Here is a 19268-nt window from a genome sequence, read left to right on the forward strand (position 1 = left end):
TAGGAAAGCATTGAATAATGCTTTCCTATGGGGAAGTCTAATCTGCGTGTGCGGCAGGTTTCGCCCGCTGGCTGATGTTGGTGGGGGAGGAGAGTAGGCGGAGCCCGACCCAGCGCAGAGGGACATCGGTGCTGGACTCCAGTAAGTCACTGATGGTGTTTTAACCCCTTCAGCAACTTGGGATGGGGGGGGGGGGGGGGGGGGGGGGGGGTAGGATCCTGCAGTGCCAGGAAAATTAATAAAAACTTCAGAGGCATGATCAATTCACAAAAACTGAACGTTGTTTTGGTGACTAGAGTGTCCCTTTAACTTTTATAGTCAGTGTGTGACTGCTTAAATTAAACTTTCAGTATAGCTTAATTAGGTCCATTCTAGAAGTCAAGTAAACCATAATTTGAGGAAAGGAGCATGCCTGGGCATTTGGGGGCGCCTTTTTATGCCGCCCCCTGCAAAGTGCCGCCCAAGGCCTTGTTTGCCTCGCGATACACACGTCCCAGGTGCCTGTGTGTGTTAGTATATTCAGGCAACTTGGTGGGGCGTGGGGGGTGGGGCGCCGTGAAGACTTTTCGCACAGGGTGCCTAATTGCCGGCCCTGAGTGTAGTAGTCTGATAAAGTCTCTACAATGGGAATTACATATGATTATGGCTCAACTTTTCAACTGCTAGTCTCAAGTGTCCCTGGCACAGGCTCCTAGCGTGAATGTCTACTCACTACTGGGTGAGTTTTGAGCCTTATGATAATATGATCAAAGATCAAAGATGACTTTCAGACAATACATATTATTTTAAAAAAATTGCTGCAAAATAGTCAGGAACGTTAGTTGGTAATGTAGCAAAACCAATTTTTAAAAAGTAACAAAAAGGTAAAATGCTTTTACTTTACAGAGGAGATTAAAAGGTTGCTGGATTTTTTTTCTGGCATTAAAAAGTCAAAAAGATATAAAAGGACTTAAAAGTCATATTCCAGGGATCAGTAGATCAACATAACTTGCATGCATTTGATAGATTCATGCTGTGTTTTTCATCATATTTAAATCTCATTAGTTTTGCTAAAAAATAAAAAGGTTATGCAGCAACATCCTAATTAGACATATATATTTATTTTTTTTAATTCTATTTTTTATTCTATTTTTTTGTATATCAAGAAGAACACAGTGCATGACTAATACAACAAAATAGAAGGAAAAGAGTAGAGAGCTTTAACACTGTTGGCTGATAAACTGCTCAGAGTATAAGAATAAATCCTGTAGCTTAGCTGGCAAATAGTGTAACAGGAGCCATCCCCACTGCTCCCACATGTAACAAGCGAAATATCCTGGGTTGTCTACTTTTGCAATTGGTATGTCATCATGGGGGTAATTTTTCTTTCCCAGGCTGCCATACTGCCTAAAAAGCGATCATAGGTCCTAGAAATCAATTTGTCAGATTTCCATGCATGAAGATTGGGACCAATGTTTGACCTTGTTATGTCCAAAAACTCTGCAAACCTGTACATGGGGGGTAATTGTTATACTCGCAAGACAATGCAGAATACATATATGCGTGTTTTTATTGCAGTAACATCTCTTAGTATTTTCATAGTCACAAGAAAAATGCTATGCTACATTTGCTATGCTATGCTATGCTACATTTGGAAAAATTAAACAGCTTAATTTCCTGCACATATTTAGATGTTATTCACATTAAATTATGCCTCATATATAAATATTTGATGTCAATAGAAATCTCTATTTACTTAAAAAATGATGTATAATATGTATGGGTGCACTTATATTCCCCTTATTTTAATCCTGCAGTGTGAAGCATGTTTACATTGCAGGGCTGAAATACCTCTAGTACCTGTCACACAGGAAACTAGAGGGGCTTCCGATGAAATAGCCAAGTATAACTCAGCTATTTCAAGCAGATGGTCTCATAGCGACTATCTGATCGGCATAGCATTTTGCTGTGCAGGTGCACTAGCCTCCCGATGCTTTTCTATGAGAAAGCTTTGAATTGGCTGAGATCATCAAGCTTGATGATCTTAGCCAAGCACGCGGGGCCAGTGACAGAGAGCAGCGTGTTGTGGGAGAAAAGATAAGTTAACTTTTTTAGTCCTCAGAGGGTGGGGTTAGACACCTAAATGGTGATGAGGATACTTTAGTGTTAGAAATGCACATTTCTATACCAAAAGCTATAGTGTTCCTTTATTATGAAAGAGGTTAATTATAGGTGAACAAACATATAGCTCAAATTCTAAGTTTTGTTTTGGTTCAAACATTTTTGGTTCAGAAGTGTTTTTTATGAATTTTAAATAACTCTGAGGAGGCCATATGTCTGTCTCTCTCTCTCTCTTTCTACAAGGCCATATCTAAAGATGATAATGAAATTATTTGCCACTCAATTGTTTTTCTATGCATTGGCACTTTAGTTTTGTTACCGTATAAGTGAGAATTAACAGAAACTAAGGGCTTGCATGTGATTCGTCCTGCATTCTAATGCAGACATGTGATGATAATTAAAACTACTTGCGACAATTAGTTTTTTGCCTCATATTTAAAAACAAAACAGTAATATATAAAATGGTGCACCCATAACATTAAATTGAATTACCAGTCATGTTTTAAGTTTAAGCTCAGCAAAGCTTACATTACTTGGTTTTGCCATAGCATTAATTTTATTAACGTATTCTGTTTTCATTTTTCAGGCTGCCATTGTATTTAATCTTTCTGGTTGCTAGCATCGTGTTCTTGGTGGTGAACCTTACGTGTGCAATACTGGTGAAGAAGGCATACGCTGACACTAAAGTCATTGTTTCGATTAGGGTTGCTATTAATGACAGTCTCTTTGTGCTGTGTGCAATATCCCTTTCAATATGTCTTTACAAGATATCGAAAATGTCACTGGCAGGAGTTTACTTGGAATCCAAGGTAATATTGAAGGTGTAAACTTACCAGGCTTGTCATATATTTGCCACATTTATGTTGTTAAGCTCCTTCATCATTAAACAGTTTTATATACACACAACACACACATACTTTAGCATTTATATTTTTAGTCCTCTTCTTTCTACCATTTTATCACATTCAGGCACAGAAATGTATCCCCTATTAAAACCATATCAAAGAAATAACAACCAGACAAACATCATTAAGTTTGTAAAACAGAGAAAAAAAGGCATAGTGCCTGGATTGTCCTTAAGTATTTATGTAATGAAAAGAAAGTACAAGAACTGATAGTGTAGTGAGCTCTTTGTGATGGTAAGAAAGAAAAGATCTTAAGTTGTACACTTACACTTTTTTGGAGCTTTAATCCAGCTCCAACTCAAGAGTTTAGACGGTGTGTGACCACCATCTGAGGATATAGTGTAGCTCTTGTTTTGTAAATGGTTATTCCTTGTGAGGTATGGTGGAGAGTCTCATAGGCATAAAAGTAGAACAGAATAAAATAATATAGTGTAGTATTTTGAGCGCAAAATACCAAAAGTAGGTAAGTATATATATATATATATATATATATATATCAGTGACTCCTAGGATATAGTGTGGAGTGATATGATCCCCACTCTAAGGATGTGTAGGTGGTGCAGGTCATGGAAAAGAGCAAGATACAGGTTGCACAGTCCTAGCTGTGCAGGTGGTATTTATCCCCACCAAGGATATGAAGATCATGAGGCAAGCAGCCGAGTGTTAAGGTCCGGAATAAAAAAAAGTACTTATTGGTAATAAAATAAAACAACTGTAGTAACAAATATGAGAAAAATAAATAAAAGCAATATCTGCAATACACTAACGTGTTTCATGGTATAGTAGACTTTTTCAAAGTGTTTACAGGACATGGGGACCTTCACTGCTTAAATAGGCATGCTTAATGTGATAATAACTGTCGTCACATGACCGCCTTCTAATTAACTTAAGACAGATTTAAAATTGAAAAAAAAAAGACTTCTTGTATTGTGTATACAGGTAAATAAATTAGCTCTAACTTTATTTAAAAATGGAAAAGGACCCTATCAGCCGACGAACACCCAACAACAGTCTTACACACCCTGCAGCTGCCTCCTTTGACAAAACTGCCATCGAGTGACTCATCTTACCAGGCTGCATCAGGGCCTAGTCAGTCACCCATACCATAGTCTGCCTAAATCCGATCTGTTAATGTTGGGTGTAGTTTTAATTTTACAGCTGTTTTCTTTTTTTCTTTCCTCTCTATACTTTCCTTCTCATGCCATTCGCTTCCCTCATACACACACAGACAGGGGAAGGTTGGATGAGTACGAGTACCGGGTGAAAGGGAGGGGTTAGAGAGATTGTTTGAATGTCGGGACCCTTGATGGACTAGCGGGGATATCATTATTGTTTTTTTTGTTTTTGTTTTTGTATGCCAAATAACTCACTTTAGACAAATAGACACCTTCCCTATCCCCCTTTCCATATCAGAAAGACGTCAGTAGACAGTTCGGTGAGCAAACGCTTGAGGGTTTATGGATGAGCGGAAACTTAGCCAGCATTGGACTCTCCATGACCGGCTGTGCCCAGTCAGATGATCCTCGATCAAGGGAGTGAATTGATGTGGGAGAGTGTCATTTACTGAGCTGAATTGGTCTACTTAGACGTAAGGGCATACAATCCCCCCGTACATTAGAGAGATGACAGAGAGATGAGCAGACGTGTGAGCGTGCCCAGTTCTTAGCCCCTCAGAGATCAACCTATCATCTTGACAAATCTGTACTTAAGAAAAGGGAACTATTAAAAACTTTTTGTAAAATACTAAAATCAGAGTGACCAGCCAAGGGGAAGCTCTAGGGAGATAAGGGTTTCAAACAACAGCCGCTGGAGTTGGAGCTGAGCCGTGTTACTGAAAAGGCGCAGCTCCAAGAAAATGGCAGCTGAATTCATGCAAAAGAGCATGGCCTTAAAATAGGAAGCGTGACTTCCCTAAAAATGCAGCAGAGATGTCCATCGAGTGATATAGCTTAAAGGAGGACTAGGAATGGCTGATACGGCAAGTATGTAAAATGAGAGAAAAATAAAATAAAAGGGGGATAAATGCAGATCTAAATAATATAAGTAAAAGATAATAAAAAAATTGTACAGTGAGTATATGTCACGACCGCGCTTACCCAGGGGTTCCCTGCTGTGTCTCCGTCCACTCCTGTAGCGGTCCCTCCTCGCTGCGCGCCCAGGACTCCGACGTGTCCCACCGCAAAGGACAGACGGTGGCATCCCTGTGACAAGTGGACGCAGTTTTGCAGCTTCCCACGCCACGACCCATGGGAAGCTCCAGCAGAACCCACGTGTAAACCCCACACACTCTAGGCGCGCACACCCTACAGCCGACCTCTTAAATTGACAGAACACCTTAAACAGCTTAAAGGGCTAATCACTCTTTAACCAATGATATGTGAGAGGTGGATACCTCTCCCCTATATAAACCCAGTTAACCTCTACCTCAGTGCTCAGTTATACTGTGCTCTTCGGTATATACACATGTGAATCCTGTCTTCAGCCAGCCCTTAACCTATCTGCCTGTTATACCGTTCCTTAACCTGTGCTGCCTGCCTTCAACCTTGGCTTACCCTGACTACAAGACTGTCTTATCCCTAATTGGTACCTCGCTTTTGGCTCACTACTGCCTCCTGGGCCCCACCTGTTAAGGACCCAACAGAATAACTGAGCCTAACATGGAGCCCGCAGAGTTAGCCAAAACTCTAAACGCCCTGACTAGACAAGTATCAACGCTAACGCAAGTCATACAAAAATTACAGACACGTGCTTCTTCCCCTGTTACTGGATCTCCACAAGCTCCGCCTGCAGCCCTCCTGATACGATCACTTTGTGGCATTAGAACCACAAGTGTCTTTGCTAGAAGGCTTCTCTGGTAACAGATCTAAATATCGTTCCTTCATCATGGCATGTGAACTGTTATTTGATTTAAAACCGAGGACTTATTATTGTGATGCTGTCAAAGTGCACACCATTATCACCCTTCTGTCAGGTACACCCCAAGAATGGGCCCATGACCTCCTGCACATTAATGACCCTAGCGTTCAAACATGGAATGCTTTTGTTACCGCTATGACCGCTATGTATGATGATCCTAATAGACAGGATACTGCTCAGACTGCCATTAAAACATTACGTGAAGGTCACAGACCTGTCGAGGACTACATAACAGAATTCAAGCGATATGCCACAGACACACGTTGGAACAAGATCGGGCTAATTAATCAATTTCACCTAGGTTTGTCTAAATGTTTAAAAAAAGACGACTTTGCTCATTTTGGTGTATCAGACACTTTGGAAGTTTATATTCAACATGCTTTTCATCTAGACCGACGTCTCAAAGAGCGAAGACAAAAAAAGGCAGAAACTTATTCTCCAGCTTCAAAAAACATATCTTCAAGCTGTTCCCCTACTTCTTCAACCATGGTTTCCGCACCCTCAATAGAAGAACCTATGCAAGTAGGTCTTGTACAAGGAAAGTTACCCCCAGCCAAACTACAAAGAAGAAGGAGAGAAAACCTGTGTCTATATTGTGGGCGTCCTCATCACACAGTGAGAACCTGCCCTGAAAAATCCATTGGTAAGCGGATTAACCCAACTACTATAACTTCCGCTTTAGTCACCGCTACTCCACCCTTATCTGTTTCCCTTTCCTTACAGTGGAATGAAAACAGCTACGCATGTCAAGCTCTGATTGACTCTGGGGCAAGTGACTGTTTCTTGGACATTGACCTTGCACATTCACCTTTCACTCCTGTACACAATAAAAGCATTCCACTACAAATACAACTTGTGGATGGGTCCTTCTTGCAATCTGGTGCACTTACCAAACAAACTAAACCAATTTTAGTGTCAATAGGGAAACATTCTGAGACTTTGACTTTTGATTTGGTTCCTTCCCCATTGTTCCCTGCTATTTTGGGTATCACTTGGCTATGGCAACATAATCCTACTATTTCCTGTTCTACTGGTACCGTATCATTCTCTTCACCCCATTGCTCTCAGTCTTGTTTAAACACTACCAAAAAGGGTTTTATTCATTGTATATTGGAGAGCAACATAAAAAAGAAGCAAAAGGTACTCCCCCTGAAGTTTATAAGGAGTGTCAAGATGTGTTTGATAAAAAGGAAGTAGAAACATTACCACCCCGTCGGATATATGATTGCCCAATCGACTTTCTGCCAGGAGCACCTATTCCTTTTGGAAGAATATACCCTTATCAGAAAAAAAACTCCATATCCTAAATGAATACATACGAGAAAACTTAAAAAAAATAATTTATCCGTCCTTCTTCTTCTCCTGCAGGTGCTGGTATATTCTTTGTGGGGAAAAAAGATGGCAGTTTAAGACCTTGTGTGAATTACAGAGAATTCATATCACTATAAAAAAACAAATATCCACTACCTCTTTTTCCTGAACGTATGGAACGCCTCCAATCTGCTCGCATATATTCTGAATTTGATCTAAGAGGTGCCTATAACCTGCTCAGAGTCCGAGAGGGTGGTGAATGGAAAATGGCATTTTGTACCCTGTACAATCATTTTTAATATCTCTGTAATGCCCCTGCCTCATTCCAGCATTTCCTCAATGATGTGTTTCATGACGTCCTTGATCAATATGTATTCATCTACTTAAATGACATAATGGTCTTCTCCCCAGATCTCCAAACCCATCGTCTACATATGGCTGAGGTAATGAAACGTTTAAGGAAATTTAATCTGTATGCAAAAATAGAAAAATGCATCTTCGAAACAGACTGTGTGGCATTTTTGGGTTTTATCATTAAACCAGGTAAAGTGGAAATGGATACCAGAAAAGTAAATGCTATCCTGAAAAGGCTCACACCCCAGAATAAGAAACATATACAACAATTTATAGGATTCGCCAACTTTAAGCGAAAATTTGTCCGTAACTTTTTAAAAGTAATTCAACCCCTAACACACCTTACTAAGAAATAAGTAAAATGGAGTTAGTCTCCCCTGGCTCAAAAGAGGTTTGATAATCTGAAACAATTATTTAGCAAGGCACCCATCCTTCACCAACCAGACCCTGAGAAAAGCTTCTTTCTTGAAGTCGATGCATCCGGCTCAGCCACAGGAGCAATACTATCACAAAGAGATGTTAAAACAGGTTTATTACATCCTGTAGCCTTCTATTCCCATAAGTTAACGGATGCAGAATCCAATTATGATGTTGGAGACAAGGAGTTAGAAACCATCAAGAAAGCATTTGAAGAATGGTGACACCTACGAGAAGGAGCTAAATACCCTATCACTGTGTATACTGATCATAAAAATCTCGAATATCTACGAACGACGAAACATCTTAACCCTCGACAAGCAAGATGGGCACTGCTTTTTACTTGTTTTTCTTTCCATGTCACCTATCAACCAGGATCAAAGAATCAAAAGGCTTATGCACTCTCAAGGATGCATTCTTCTGAAACAGATAAAACCAAACTACAAACAACAATATTACAGGGACATCACTTTGTTGGCCTCATGTCTCACAAGAGATAAAGGAAACTACCATCTCCAATAATCTTCACACATCACCTGAAGGTTACTCTTTGTCTCATGACAAGATTTTTGTACCTGAAAAAAAAACATCTTACAGGGCTCCACCATTATCATGATACCCCATTGGCCGGTAATGGAGGACAGAGAAAGAAATTACAAAGTATCAAACGGCAATTCTGGTGGTCTTCTCTTCAACAAGATGACAAGTACTATGTCAGCTCCTGTATCACTTGTGCCCCTGGTAAAACCAACACCTCCAAAACTGCTGGATTATTACAACCATTTCCTGTCCAATCCAGACCATGGAGTCATCTTACCGTTGACTTCATCATACACCTCACGATTTCACAAGGATACAATAGCATTATGGTTGTTGTAGATCATCTAATCAAAATGGCACATTTGTTCCAGCTAAAGGACTCCCTATGGCAAAACAAACTGCCATCCCTTTTCTCTACAACATCTTTAAACTTCATGGAATTCCCAAATCTATCCTCTCAGACAGAGGAACGCAATTAATTTCCCACTTCTGGAAAGCCTTCTCCACTGCCTTGCATCCCCAAACCAACGGACAGACCGAGAGAACAAACCAAGCCCTGGAAACATACCTCTGTTGGTTACTGTACCCATCTACAATCCGATTGGAATGAGTTATTATCTATAGCTAAATTTGCCTATAACTCAAAGCAACATGATTGCCCAGGAATCTCCTTTTATGTTGAATTATGGTTTTAATCCAAATACCCTTCCAGGAACTCCCATACTTACACCTGTTCCTGATGTCACGGTCCATTTACAGCAACTAGCTCAATGTTTTCTATGGGCCCAATTGACACTACAAGACTACACTACAATTTTGGTCACCTGTTCAAAAGAGGAGAGGTGGCCTAGTCTAGGGCAAAGGAAATTTATTTTTGTAAAAAAATTTTTAACAGTAGAACACTAAAGATGTGGAATTCTCAGCCTGAAGATGTGTTTTTATCAGATTTAATACATATGTTTAAAAGACCACTATAGTGCCAGGAAAACATACTTGTTTTCCTGGCTCTATAGGGTCCTTGGGTCCCCCTCACCCTCAGGTCCCCCCTCCTGCCGGGCTCTAGGGTGAGGAAGGGGTTAATCCCTTACCTTTTTTCCAGTGCCGGGCTCCCTCGGCGCTGGGGACTCTCCTCCTCCTTTCCCGTCATCGACTGAATGTGCATGCGCGGCATGAGCTGTGCGCGCATTCAGCCAGTCTCATAGGAAAGCATTCTCAATGCTTTCCTATGGACACTGGCGTCTTCTCACTGTGAAAATCACAGTGAGAAGCGCCTCTAGCGGCTGTCAATGTAAACCTACCAGTTTCTCTGAAACTGCTATGTTTACAGCAGAAAGGGTTAATCCTAGATGGACCTGGCACCCAGACCACTTCATTATGCTGAAGTGGTCTGGGTGCCTATAGTGGTCCTTTATAGAGCAATTGGATAACAACTTGCAAAAGCATAATATTCAGAGATATAAATTTGAATTAATGGGACAATAGTTTCTTGATCCAAGGAGATATATGACTGCCATTATGAGGTCAAGAAGGATTTCATTGATATGATCGAAGGGGGGTGCACTGCAGAGCCCTCTCCTCCTGTCTGTCACTCCATGTAGTGTGGCCGAGCAGGCGTACCGTGGTACAGGAGCTTCTGTATCCCCTACCTAGTCTGACTGGAAGTACTCAATGAGAAGAGGAGAGAGAGCAAGTTCCTTCTTACCTGTTCAGATTTTCAACTGTGGATACATGGTCTGATCTCACATGGACGTGATGTCCCTGTCGGTGTTTCCTGAAACTCAGGAGAGCCAACCAGGTTGCCTTAAGTGCTCGGTAATTTGACTTCTGTGAATCTTGAGGTGTCCATTGTCCTTTTGTTACTTGTTACCCCAGATACACTCCCCAACTGAAAGATTAATCGTCCGTGGTGACTATAAGGTTGTTGTTTTTTTTTTATTCTGAATCAGAGACCTTCTGTCAGAAACTGGGAAGTCGTCCATCAATAGAAACTCTTTTTTGTGGATTGCCAAATTTTCATCAATAGGTCTAGCGAAGAGGATCCTCTGTCCCATTCTGCCAGAATATTTCTCTGTAGAGACCTAATTCTTGTCTATCAGCAACCTCCCCAGCAACTGGACGACACTCCACTCTGGGGGTATAACTGATTTTAATGGAGCCACAGCTGGCCTTTTATGAGAATCCCCATGCAAGGGGTTTCCAGATACATATTCCAGGGGCATTCCCCAGTGGACCTGAGTGTAGACTGATGCAAAGTACACAATATAATTACATTACCTCTCAGGTCCAGGACATGTATAATCTTAAACACCCCAAAATATATATTTATCCAAATGGTACCCTGAGGTAACCTGAGCGCCCAATATATCTGAAAAGCGCTCAGATCCCATAAATGTAGCCGAAACGCCACCGGGGTATAGTTTAGACCGATCGCACACAAGGTGCCTGCCCAAAAAGGTTCCATGAAAATAGGCTGTGCGGTCGGTCTCTTTCAGGATTACAAAATACATAGACAATATTATAACAACTGTTCGTGTGTCCGTTCATATGAATATCTAGTTCAGGAGGTTGCTCCCCCTGAACGCCGCTCTGTTCGCATGAATTCCCACGAATGGAACAGAAGGTGGAAGCCCCAGCGGTGTTCGAACCGTCGTGTGGCCGATTTTAGTTCCATACACTGGACGACCAAGCACCGCTGTCTCTGTTCACCACCCAGCCGACCGCTTGGAATGTTCATGTAATTGCGGTTTGTGAGGTGTGAATGGGTTTATTGGTGTTAATGAGCTGCACACTCCACATCTGAGTGGCCTGCTGTTTGCTAGCTTCTTCGGTTGTCGACCAGAACTGCGGGAGCAACTCAGGGGAACAGAATTGACGAACGGCCAGACGAAAGAGGGAAAAAGCATGGGTTTTTAATAAGAGGGACAGGGACTGCAAGCCCCAAACATAGGGGACAACAGGGAGGGGGAAAACCGACACGGACAGCCCAGAGCAGGCATAGGGGTACCGTCCCAAGGCACATTCTGCTACACCTATGTGCCTATCACAGATAGTAGTAACTATGCTACGATAGGCAGGTTGAGGCAAGAATCTTAGAGCTAGATTAGCTATACACACTGCATATTATAGAACATGCTGATCATGATAGTGGTGAGTAGAAAGCATGGCAGAGGTGAGTGACACATAACATAACCGTAGTTGTTATCATATACCATGCAAGGTAAGTAAGTAAATGTTTAAACCACTGGAGACAGGCCCAACATTTCACAGCTTATACAGGGAGTGCAGAATTATTAGGCAAATTAGTATTTTGACCACATCATCCTCTTTATGCATGTTGTCTTACTCCAAGCTGTATAGGCTCGAAAGCCTACTACCAATTAAGCATATTAGGTGATGTGCATCTCTGTAATGAGAAGGGGTGTGGTCTAATGACATCAACACCCTATTATCAGGTGTGCATAATTATTAGGCAACTTCCTTTCCTTTGGCAAAATGGTCAAAAGAAGGACTTGACAGGCTCAGAAAAGTCAAAAATAGTGAGATATCTTGCAGAGGGATGCAGCACTCTTAAAATTGCAAAGCTTCTGAAGCGTGATCATCGAACAATCAAGCGTTTCATTCAAAATAGTCAACAGGGTCGCAAGAAGCGTGTGGAGAAACCAAGGCGCAAAATAACTGCCCATGAACTGAGAAAAGTCAAGCGTGCAGCTGCCAAGATGCCACTTGCCACCAGTTTGGCCATATTTCAGAGCTGCAACATCACTGGAGTGCCCAAAAGCACAAGGTGTGCAATACTCAGAGACATGGCCAAGGTAAGAAAGGCTGAAAGACGACCACCACTGAACAAGACACACAAGCTGAAATGTCAAGACTGGGCCAAGAAATATCTCAAGACTGATTTTTCTAAGGTTTTATGGACTGATGAAATGAGAGTGAGTCTTGATGGGCCAGATGGATGGGCCCGTGGCTGGATTGGTAAAGGGCAGAGAGCTCTAGTCCGACTCAGACGCCAGCAAGGTGGAGGTGGAGTACTGGTTTGGGCTGGTATCATCAAAGATGAGCTTGTGGGGCCTTTTTGGGTTGAGGATGGAGTCAAGCTCAACTCCCAGTCCTACTGCCAGTTTCTGGAAGACACCTTCTTCAAGCAGTGGTACAGGAAGAAGTCTGCATCCTTCAAGAAAAACATGATTTTCATGCAGGACAATGCTCCATCACACGCGTCCAAGTACTCCACAGCGTGGCTGGCAAAAAAGGGTATAAAAGAAGAAAATCTAATGACATGGCCTCCTTGTTCACCTGATCTGAACCCCATTGAGAACCTGTGGTCCATCATCAAATGTGAGATTTACAAGGAGGGAAAACAGTACACCTCTCTGAACAGTGTCTGGGAGGCTGTGGTTGCTTTTGCACGCAATGTTGATGGTGAACAGATCAAAACACTGACAGAATCCATGGATGGCAGGCTTTTGAGTGTCCTTGCAAAGAAAGGTGGCTATATTGGTCACTGATTTGTTTTTGTTTTGTTTTTGAATGTCAGAAATGTATATTTGTGAATTTTGAGATGTTATATTGGTTTCACTGGTAAAAATAAATAATTGAAATGGGTATATATTTGTTTTTTGTTAAGTTGCCTAATAATTATGCACAGTAATAGTCACCTGCACACACAGATATCCCCCTAAAATAGCTAAAACTAAAAACAAACTAAAACCTACTTCCAAAAATATTCAGCTTTGATATTAATGAGTTTTTTGGGTTCATTGAGAACATGGTTGTTGTTCAATAATAAAATTAATCCTCAAAAATACAACTTGCCTAATAATTCTGCACTCCCTGTAGAGACAAGAGAGAGAGGAAATCCCTGCAGAAAAGATAACACATGGGAGCATATTAGAACTCCTGGAACCATTGATTGAGTTAGCCGATCCCCTTCAACTTCTGGCGTGGCATGTAACTTGGAGAGTCCACATGTAGGATTGCAGTGCAGTGCTGAGGCAAGACCTCTCTCCAGCTCCAGGCCTGAGTGAGGGCCGGCATCTGTATTCCACGGACCTGGAAACTCTTAGGTACCAAGCAGGAGCTTGTGTGCCACAAGTCTGGTCTGCTCCAGGGTCAGACTCTGCCCCCGCCGTCCTCTTCTTTATTATTTTTTTTTTATTCTTTATTTTGGTGGTGCATAACAAAGACATGGTTGCTACATGGCAAATTCGTACGATGCAGGTATACAGAGTGGTTTTACAAAAGCATTGCCGTAATGTGGAACCATATTTTTTTTCTTCTCATAATGCATCAAGGTTCAACCTTCGGGATGTGTCTGAGAGGGGCGACTGGATAGGGGGTTGTTGTATGAGTGGGAGCTCTCAGGTGTTCCTGAGCTTTAGGTATTAATATGCTCAAGAGTCTGTATCTAGTGTACTGGAGTGGGGTCAGCATATTTTAGCTCACGGAGGTTTGTAGGTGTTCACCCCGGGTATATTCTAAAGATTGTCTGGTGTCCTGAGATCGGGTATATCAGGTGTGCAGTAGTGGTGTTAGATCGCCCTGCGTATGGGGGTTATACCTCCGTTATACCATCTAGGGGGTAGCAGGGGGGGGCTTCAGGCTACGGGCCAGTTCGGTATTAGTCGTCTCCAATTGTTCTACACAAACATGGTAGATATGAAAGAATAGAGGATAGATAAGTGGGAAAACAAATGTAAACAATATATCAACAGGGATAGTAAGCTTCCTCGCAGACAGTTCTCCATTTCCAGACTCGGGTGCGTTCAGGTGTTAGTAGCTTGCGAGTTGTCGTTCCTTGGGACAAAGGGGGTGATGCGGTCTGGGTCCCAGTTTTCGATGGCAGTGTTAGATTGCTGTCCCCTATTCTGCCCTACCAGTCCCAGTGCTTTCATGAGCGCTGGTGCCCCTTCGACAGACGTGATGGTGTGATTAGTTCCGTTGTGGGGTACAATCAGGAACCCCGGGGCTCTCCAGCGGTATGTGATGTCTTCGTTTCTCAATTGTGAGGTGACAGTTCCCATTGATTTGCGCCAGAGTAGAGTGCTTTTGAAAAAAAGACAGGGAGGAGCCCTCAAAGGTCAGAGGCGTTTTGTTTCTCAGGGCTGACATTATTTGGGTTTTGTCTTGGAAGGTTAGGCATCTGAGGATGACGTCCCTTACCACGCCAGGTGTCAGCTTGGCAGAGCTATTAATGCGATATACCCCGTCTATGATTATCGTTTTGGCGGTAGCGTGGGGTAATATGGTGGTTAGTAACCTGCGGAGATAGTGTGGGAGCTCCTCGGCTGTAACTTCATCAGGGGTTCCGCGTATTTTGATGTGATGTCGGCGCTGTTTGTCTTCTAGGGCTGTGAGTTGCAGGGAGAAGTGTGAGTGATGTTCTTGTAGCTGGTGCACTGTCTCCTCAAGGGTTTTGGTGTCTGATCTGGCGTCAAGGATATCCTCCTCTGCGGTTTGCTTGTCCTCTTCTTTAATAGCAAAAATAGTGTAAAAGTGCTTTGTAATAAATTAAATGTCTTTAATTTAGGATGAAATGCAAATGATTTTAGGTTTTTGTGTTTAAAAGGACACTATAGTCACCAAACCAAATTTACATTAAAGCTGCACCGTAATGCCGAACTTACCTTTCTTTAATCGATTCCTCTTTTCTCCCTCTCTCAGGAACTGTTCTTTAATTCTTCCTGTCTGCTCTAGTTTTCTTTATAAGCCTTTCCCCGCCCTGCCGAGCTCAGTCTGCGCTGTGCCCTCCATGGGTGAAGATGGATTATTTTTTTAGCGGCAAGTTTTTTCTTTTTCGTCAGATTCTTTTTGCCCTTACGATTTTTTTTTTTTTTTTTAAAGTTCAATGGGTATTATGTATTTTTATTTGCCATTTTTTGGGGCTAAAAAAAAAGAAGATTTAAAAAAAAAAAGAAGCCATCATATAGTTTTATTTAATTTTTTTTACAGGTACTTAGTTTGTTGCCCCCTTTGGTATTTTAAGGGCGAGTAGGGGGGTAGGTAGGGGTTTATTAAAAAAAAATTTGGGTGGGGGGGTGACTAGGGGCTTGGGGACCCATAGTCACCTTCGGGGGGGGTAACATTTTCATTTAGTGCCCCACCCGTCGCCTGGGGGGGCCTGGGGGGGGGGAGGACAATAGATCCCCCCTCATTCACATTTATATAAATGAGGGCGGGAGGGGGCCGGGGGGGAGGACAATAGGTCCCCCCCACATTCTCATTTAGGGCCCCCACCCGCCACTCAGGGGTGGGGGCTGGGAGAGGACAATAGGTCCCCCGCTGTTGTTATTTAGGACCCCCAACTGCTGCTCAGGGGGGTGGGGGCCGGGAGGGGAAATAGGTGTCCCCCCCATTGTTATTTAGGGCCCCCATTCCGTTCCGAACAAAGTCCCGAATTGCGTCCTAACACTAATGGAGAAACTGTTCTTATTATGTTAGGATGCAATTTGGTAGTTACGCCGGCGTTCTGTCTAAATGACAGGACGTTCGGCAAAAGTGAAAGGAGGCTTCGCGGGAACACGGAGGAAAGGTGAGAATTGGGGGAAAATTGCTCTGACCACTGGAAAAGAAGCAAACTTTGCTCCTCCGCTGGTCTTTGTCTTATGTTTTAACCCCTTAAGGACACAGGACATGTGTGACATGTCATGATTCCCTTTTATTCCAGAAGTTTGGTCCTTAAGGGGTTAAAGAAACCTAGAGCAGACAGGAAGAAATGAAGAACAGATTCTGAGCGAGGGAGAGAAGAGGAATCGATTAAAGAAAGGTAAGTTTGATATGACAGTGCCGCTTTAATGAAGCAGTTTTGGTATATAGATCATGACCCTGCAGTCTCACTGCAAAATTCTCTACCATTCAGGCGTTAGATCACTTTGTTTATGCAGTCCTAGTCACATCTACCTGCCCACAGCTTTCCTAAACATTTCCTGTAAGGAGTCATCTAATATTTACACTTGAAAATTCTGTTTTATTTAAAATGTCTAACCCTGCTCTGTTAACCACTTGCTAGGACCTGTAGGGGCCTCCTGTGTATGATTTAAGTTCAATTTACAGAGCAGGAGATAAAAACTTTAAAAGTAAGTTTTTGTCTAATTGAAAATGAAACCATTTTGTTTTCAGGCAGCCTGTGTCAGTCACAGCCAGATGAGGTGTGGCTATGGCTGCATAAACAAAAACAAAAGTGATTTAACTCCTAAATGGCAGAAAATTGAGCAATGAGACTTTAGGGTCATGATCTGTACAGCAAAACTGCTTCATTAAGCTTAATTTGTTTTGATATGATAAGAAGAACTTCCCTGAAAAGCCCATGCAGACTCTCTGGAAAATAATAATATTTGCCTGTGGAAACTGCAGAGTCTTCAGAGGATGAACAAGTAGAGAAGGAATATAAACTGGAATCCATCACCTTTCTTGCTTTAAGGCAGAGGTTTAAATACAGGCTCAGGATGCAGAGCCGGCTGGGCTGATTGACTATCAGCCAATCTAATATCCAAATGGCTTGTTGCAAACTGCTCTAGAACCATGATAAAAATGAAGATATCTAAGTTTTTTTTAGCATTCTCAGATGTGTCTGTGGAACAAATGCTACAATATTTTGATTTTGACATGCATTTTCCTTTCTCTACTGGCTTATCTGAAATCTCAGAATTAGACATACTAAAAAAAGAGAAGAAACATTTTTAAAGTAAAAAAATCTACTAGGTGTGGCCTCTAGGTGTGCTGCAGGGCCGATCAGAGCACACTGAAGCAGAGCTGCAAACAGGTAGTTGCAATGTGTGAATAAATAAATATTGCCCTGGAAATATTGAATTTGGCACTTTAATTCAGAAACCACATTGCGCATCCTGATTTCCTGGTAAAACGCATTGCAACCTGTGCATGCATTCCACCGCCACAACCTCCCAGCTTGTGCATCAGACTTACCTTCGCCACGTCTGCCATCCTTCACTGTAATCTGATAAAAGTGTGGAACACAAGTGCCTGATGTGCATTCCAAGGCCTACTTCAGAGCTTGTTAGAGTAAAAGGTGATTTTACTCACCTTTTTTCCTGCGCCGCATGGGACTCCTTGCGGCTTGCCCTGGCCATTTCCCTGCTCTGCCTTCTTGGCTGAGACAATCAAACTTGACAATATCAGCCAATTGGAAAGCATTGGGAGGCTATTGCACTCCACGCTGCGCTAATCAGCATCTCCTAATGGATTAGAAAAAGGCAGTGTTTATATTAAAATGCCTGCAGCGACAAACTATACACACCAGGATAACTACATTAAGCTGTAGTTGTTCTGGTGACTATACTGTCCCTTTAAATATGTGGTGGAGTTTTGAGCACCAGCTTTAAAGAAAATATGGCAGAACTAGCAAAAGTGCAAGCTACAAAACTAATAAGGGTGATGGAAAATGGTTATGAAGGAAGGATAAACAAACTGCATTTGTTTTCTGCTAGGAGCCACTTGTTTAACAGGAATATACAATAGACAAGAGGTCACCCAGATACTGGAAGAAAGGTGTTTTCACTTACAACAAAGGAAAGGGTTCTTTACAGTAAGAGCCTTAAATAAATGGAATTCTCTACCCAAAGAGGTAAAAAAAATAACCTGCCTGATTTTTTTTGGGGGGAGGGGTAGGTGGAGGGGGAGAAGAATATTCAAGCATGTAATTAATATGTACAGTGAGGGAAATAAGTATTTGATCCCCTGCTGATTTTAAACGTTTGCCCACTGAAAAAGAAATCATCAGTCTATAATTTTTATGGTAAGTGTATTTTAACAGTGAGAGACAGAATAACAAAGAAAAACAAATCCAGAAAAACGCATGTCAAAGTTATAAATTGATTTGCATTTCAATGAGTGAAATAAGTATTTGACCCCTTCGACTTGGTGGAAAAACCCTTGTTGGCAATCACAGAGGTCAGACGTTTCTTGTAGTTGGCCACAAGGTTTGCACACATCTCAGGAGGGATTTTGTCCTACTCCTCTTTGCAGATCCTATTCAAGTCTTTAAGGTTTCGAGGCTGATGTTTGGCAACTCGAACCTCACAGCTCCCTCCACAGATTTTATATGGAATTAAGGTTTGGAGACTGGCAAAGCCACTCAAGGACCTTAATGTGCTTCTTCTTGAGCCACTCCTTTGTTGCCTTGGCTGTGTGTTTTGGGTCATTGTCATGCTGGAATACCTATCCACGACTTATTTTCAATGTCTTGGCTAAGGGAAGGAGGTTCTCACCCAAGATTTGACGGTACATGATGGATGGTGTTCTTGGGGCAGGCAGCATTCCTCCTCCTCCTCCAAACACGGCGAGTTGAGGTCAAAGAGCTTGATTTTGGTCTCATCTGACCACAACACTTTCACCCAGTTCTCCTCTGAATCAATTAGATGTTTATTGGCAAACTTCAGCCTGTACAGGTGCTTTCTTGAGCAGGGGGACCTTGTGGGCGCTGCATGATTTCAGTCCTTCACGCTGTAGTGTGTTACCAATTGCTTTTTTGGTGACTATGGTTCCAGCTGCCTTGAGATCATTAACAAGATCCTCTGTGTAGTTCTGGGCTGAATTATCACCGTTCTCATGATCATTGAAGCTCCACGAGGTGAGATCTTGCATGCAGCACCAAACCGAGGGAGACTGGCAGTTATTTTGTGTTTCTTCCATTTGCGAATAATCGCAACAACTGTTGTCGCCTTCTCACCAAGCTGTTTGGCGATGGTCTTGTAGCCCATTTCAGCCTTG

General features: G+C 42.2%; 1 protein-coding gene across 1 annotated transcript in view; it reads left to right on the plus strand.

Moving 5' to 3' along the window:
• Positions 1 to 19268, plus strand: part of GPR137B (G protein-coupled receptor 137B) — a 100266-nt gene that overhangs the window by 64864 nt on the left and 16134 nt on the right. The window contains exon 3 of the mRNA XM_063443368.1: positions 2687 to 2909. Within this exon, the coding sequence (XP_063299438.1) occupies positions 2687 to 2909 (223 nt within the window). The remainder of the gene's footprint in view (positions 1 to 2686; positions 2910 to 19268) is intronic.

Source organism: Pelobates fuscus, chromosome 2 (genome assembly GCF_036172605.1).
Source record: "Pelobates fuscus isolate aPelFus1 chromosome 2, aPelFus1.pri, whole genome shotgun sequence".
Taxonomy (NCBI): Eukaryota; Metazoa; Chordata; class Amphibia; order Anura; family Pelobatidae; genus Pelobates; species Pelobates fuscus.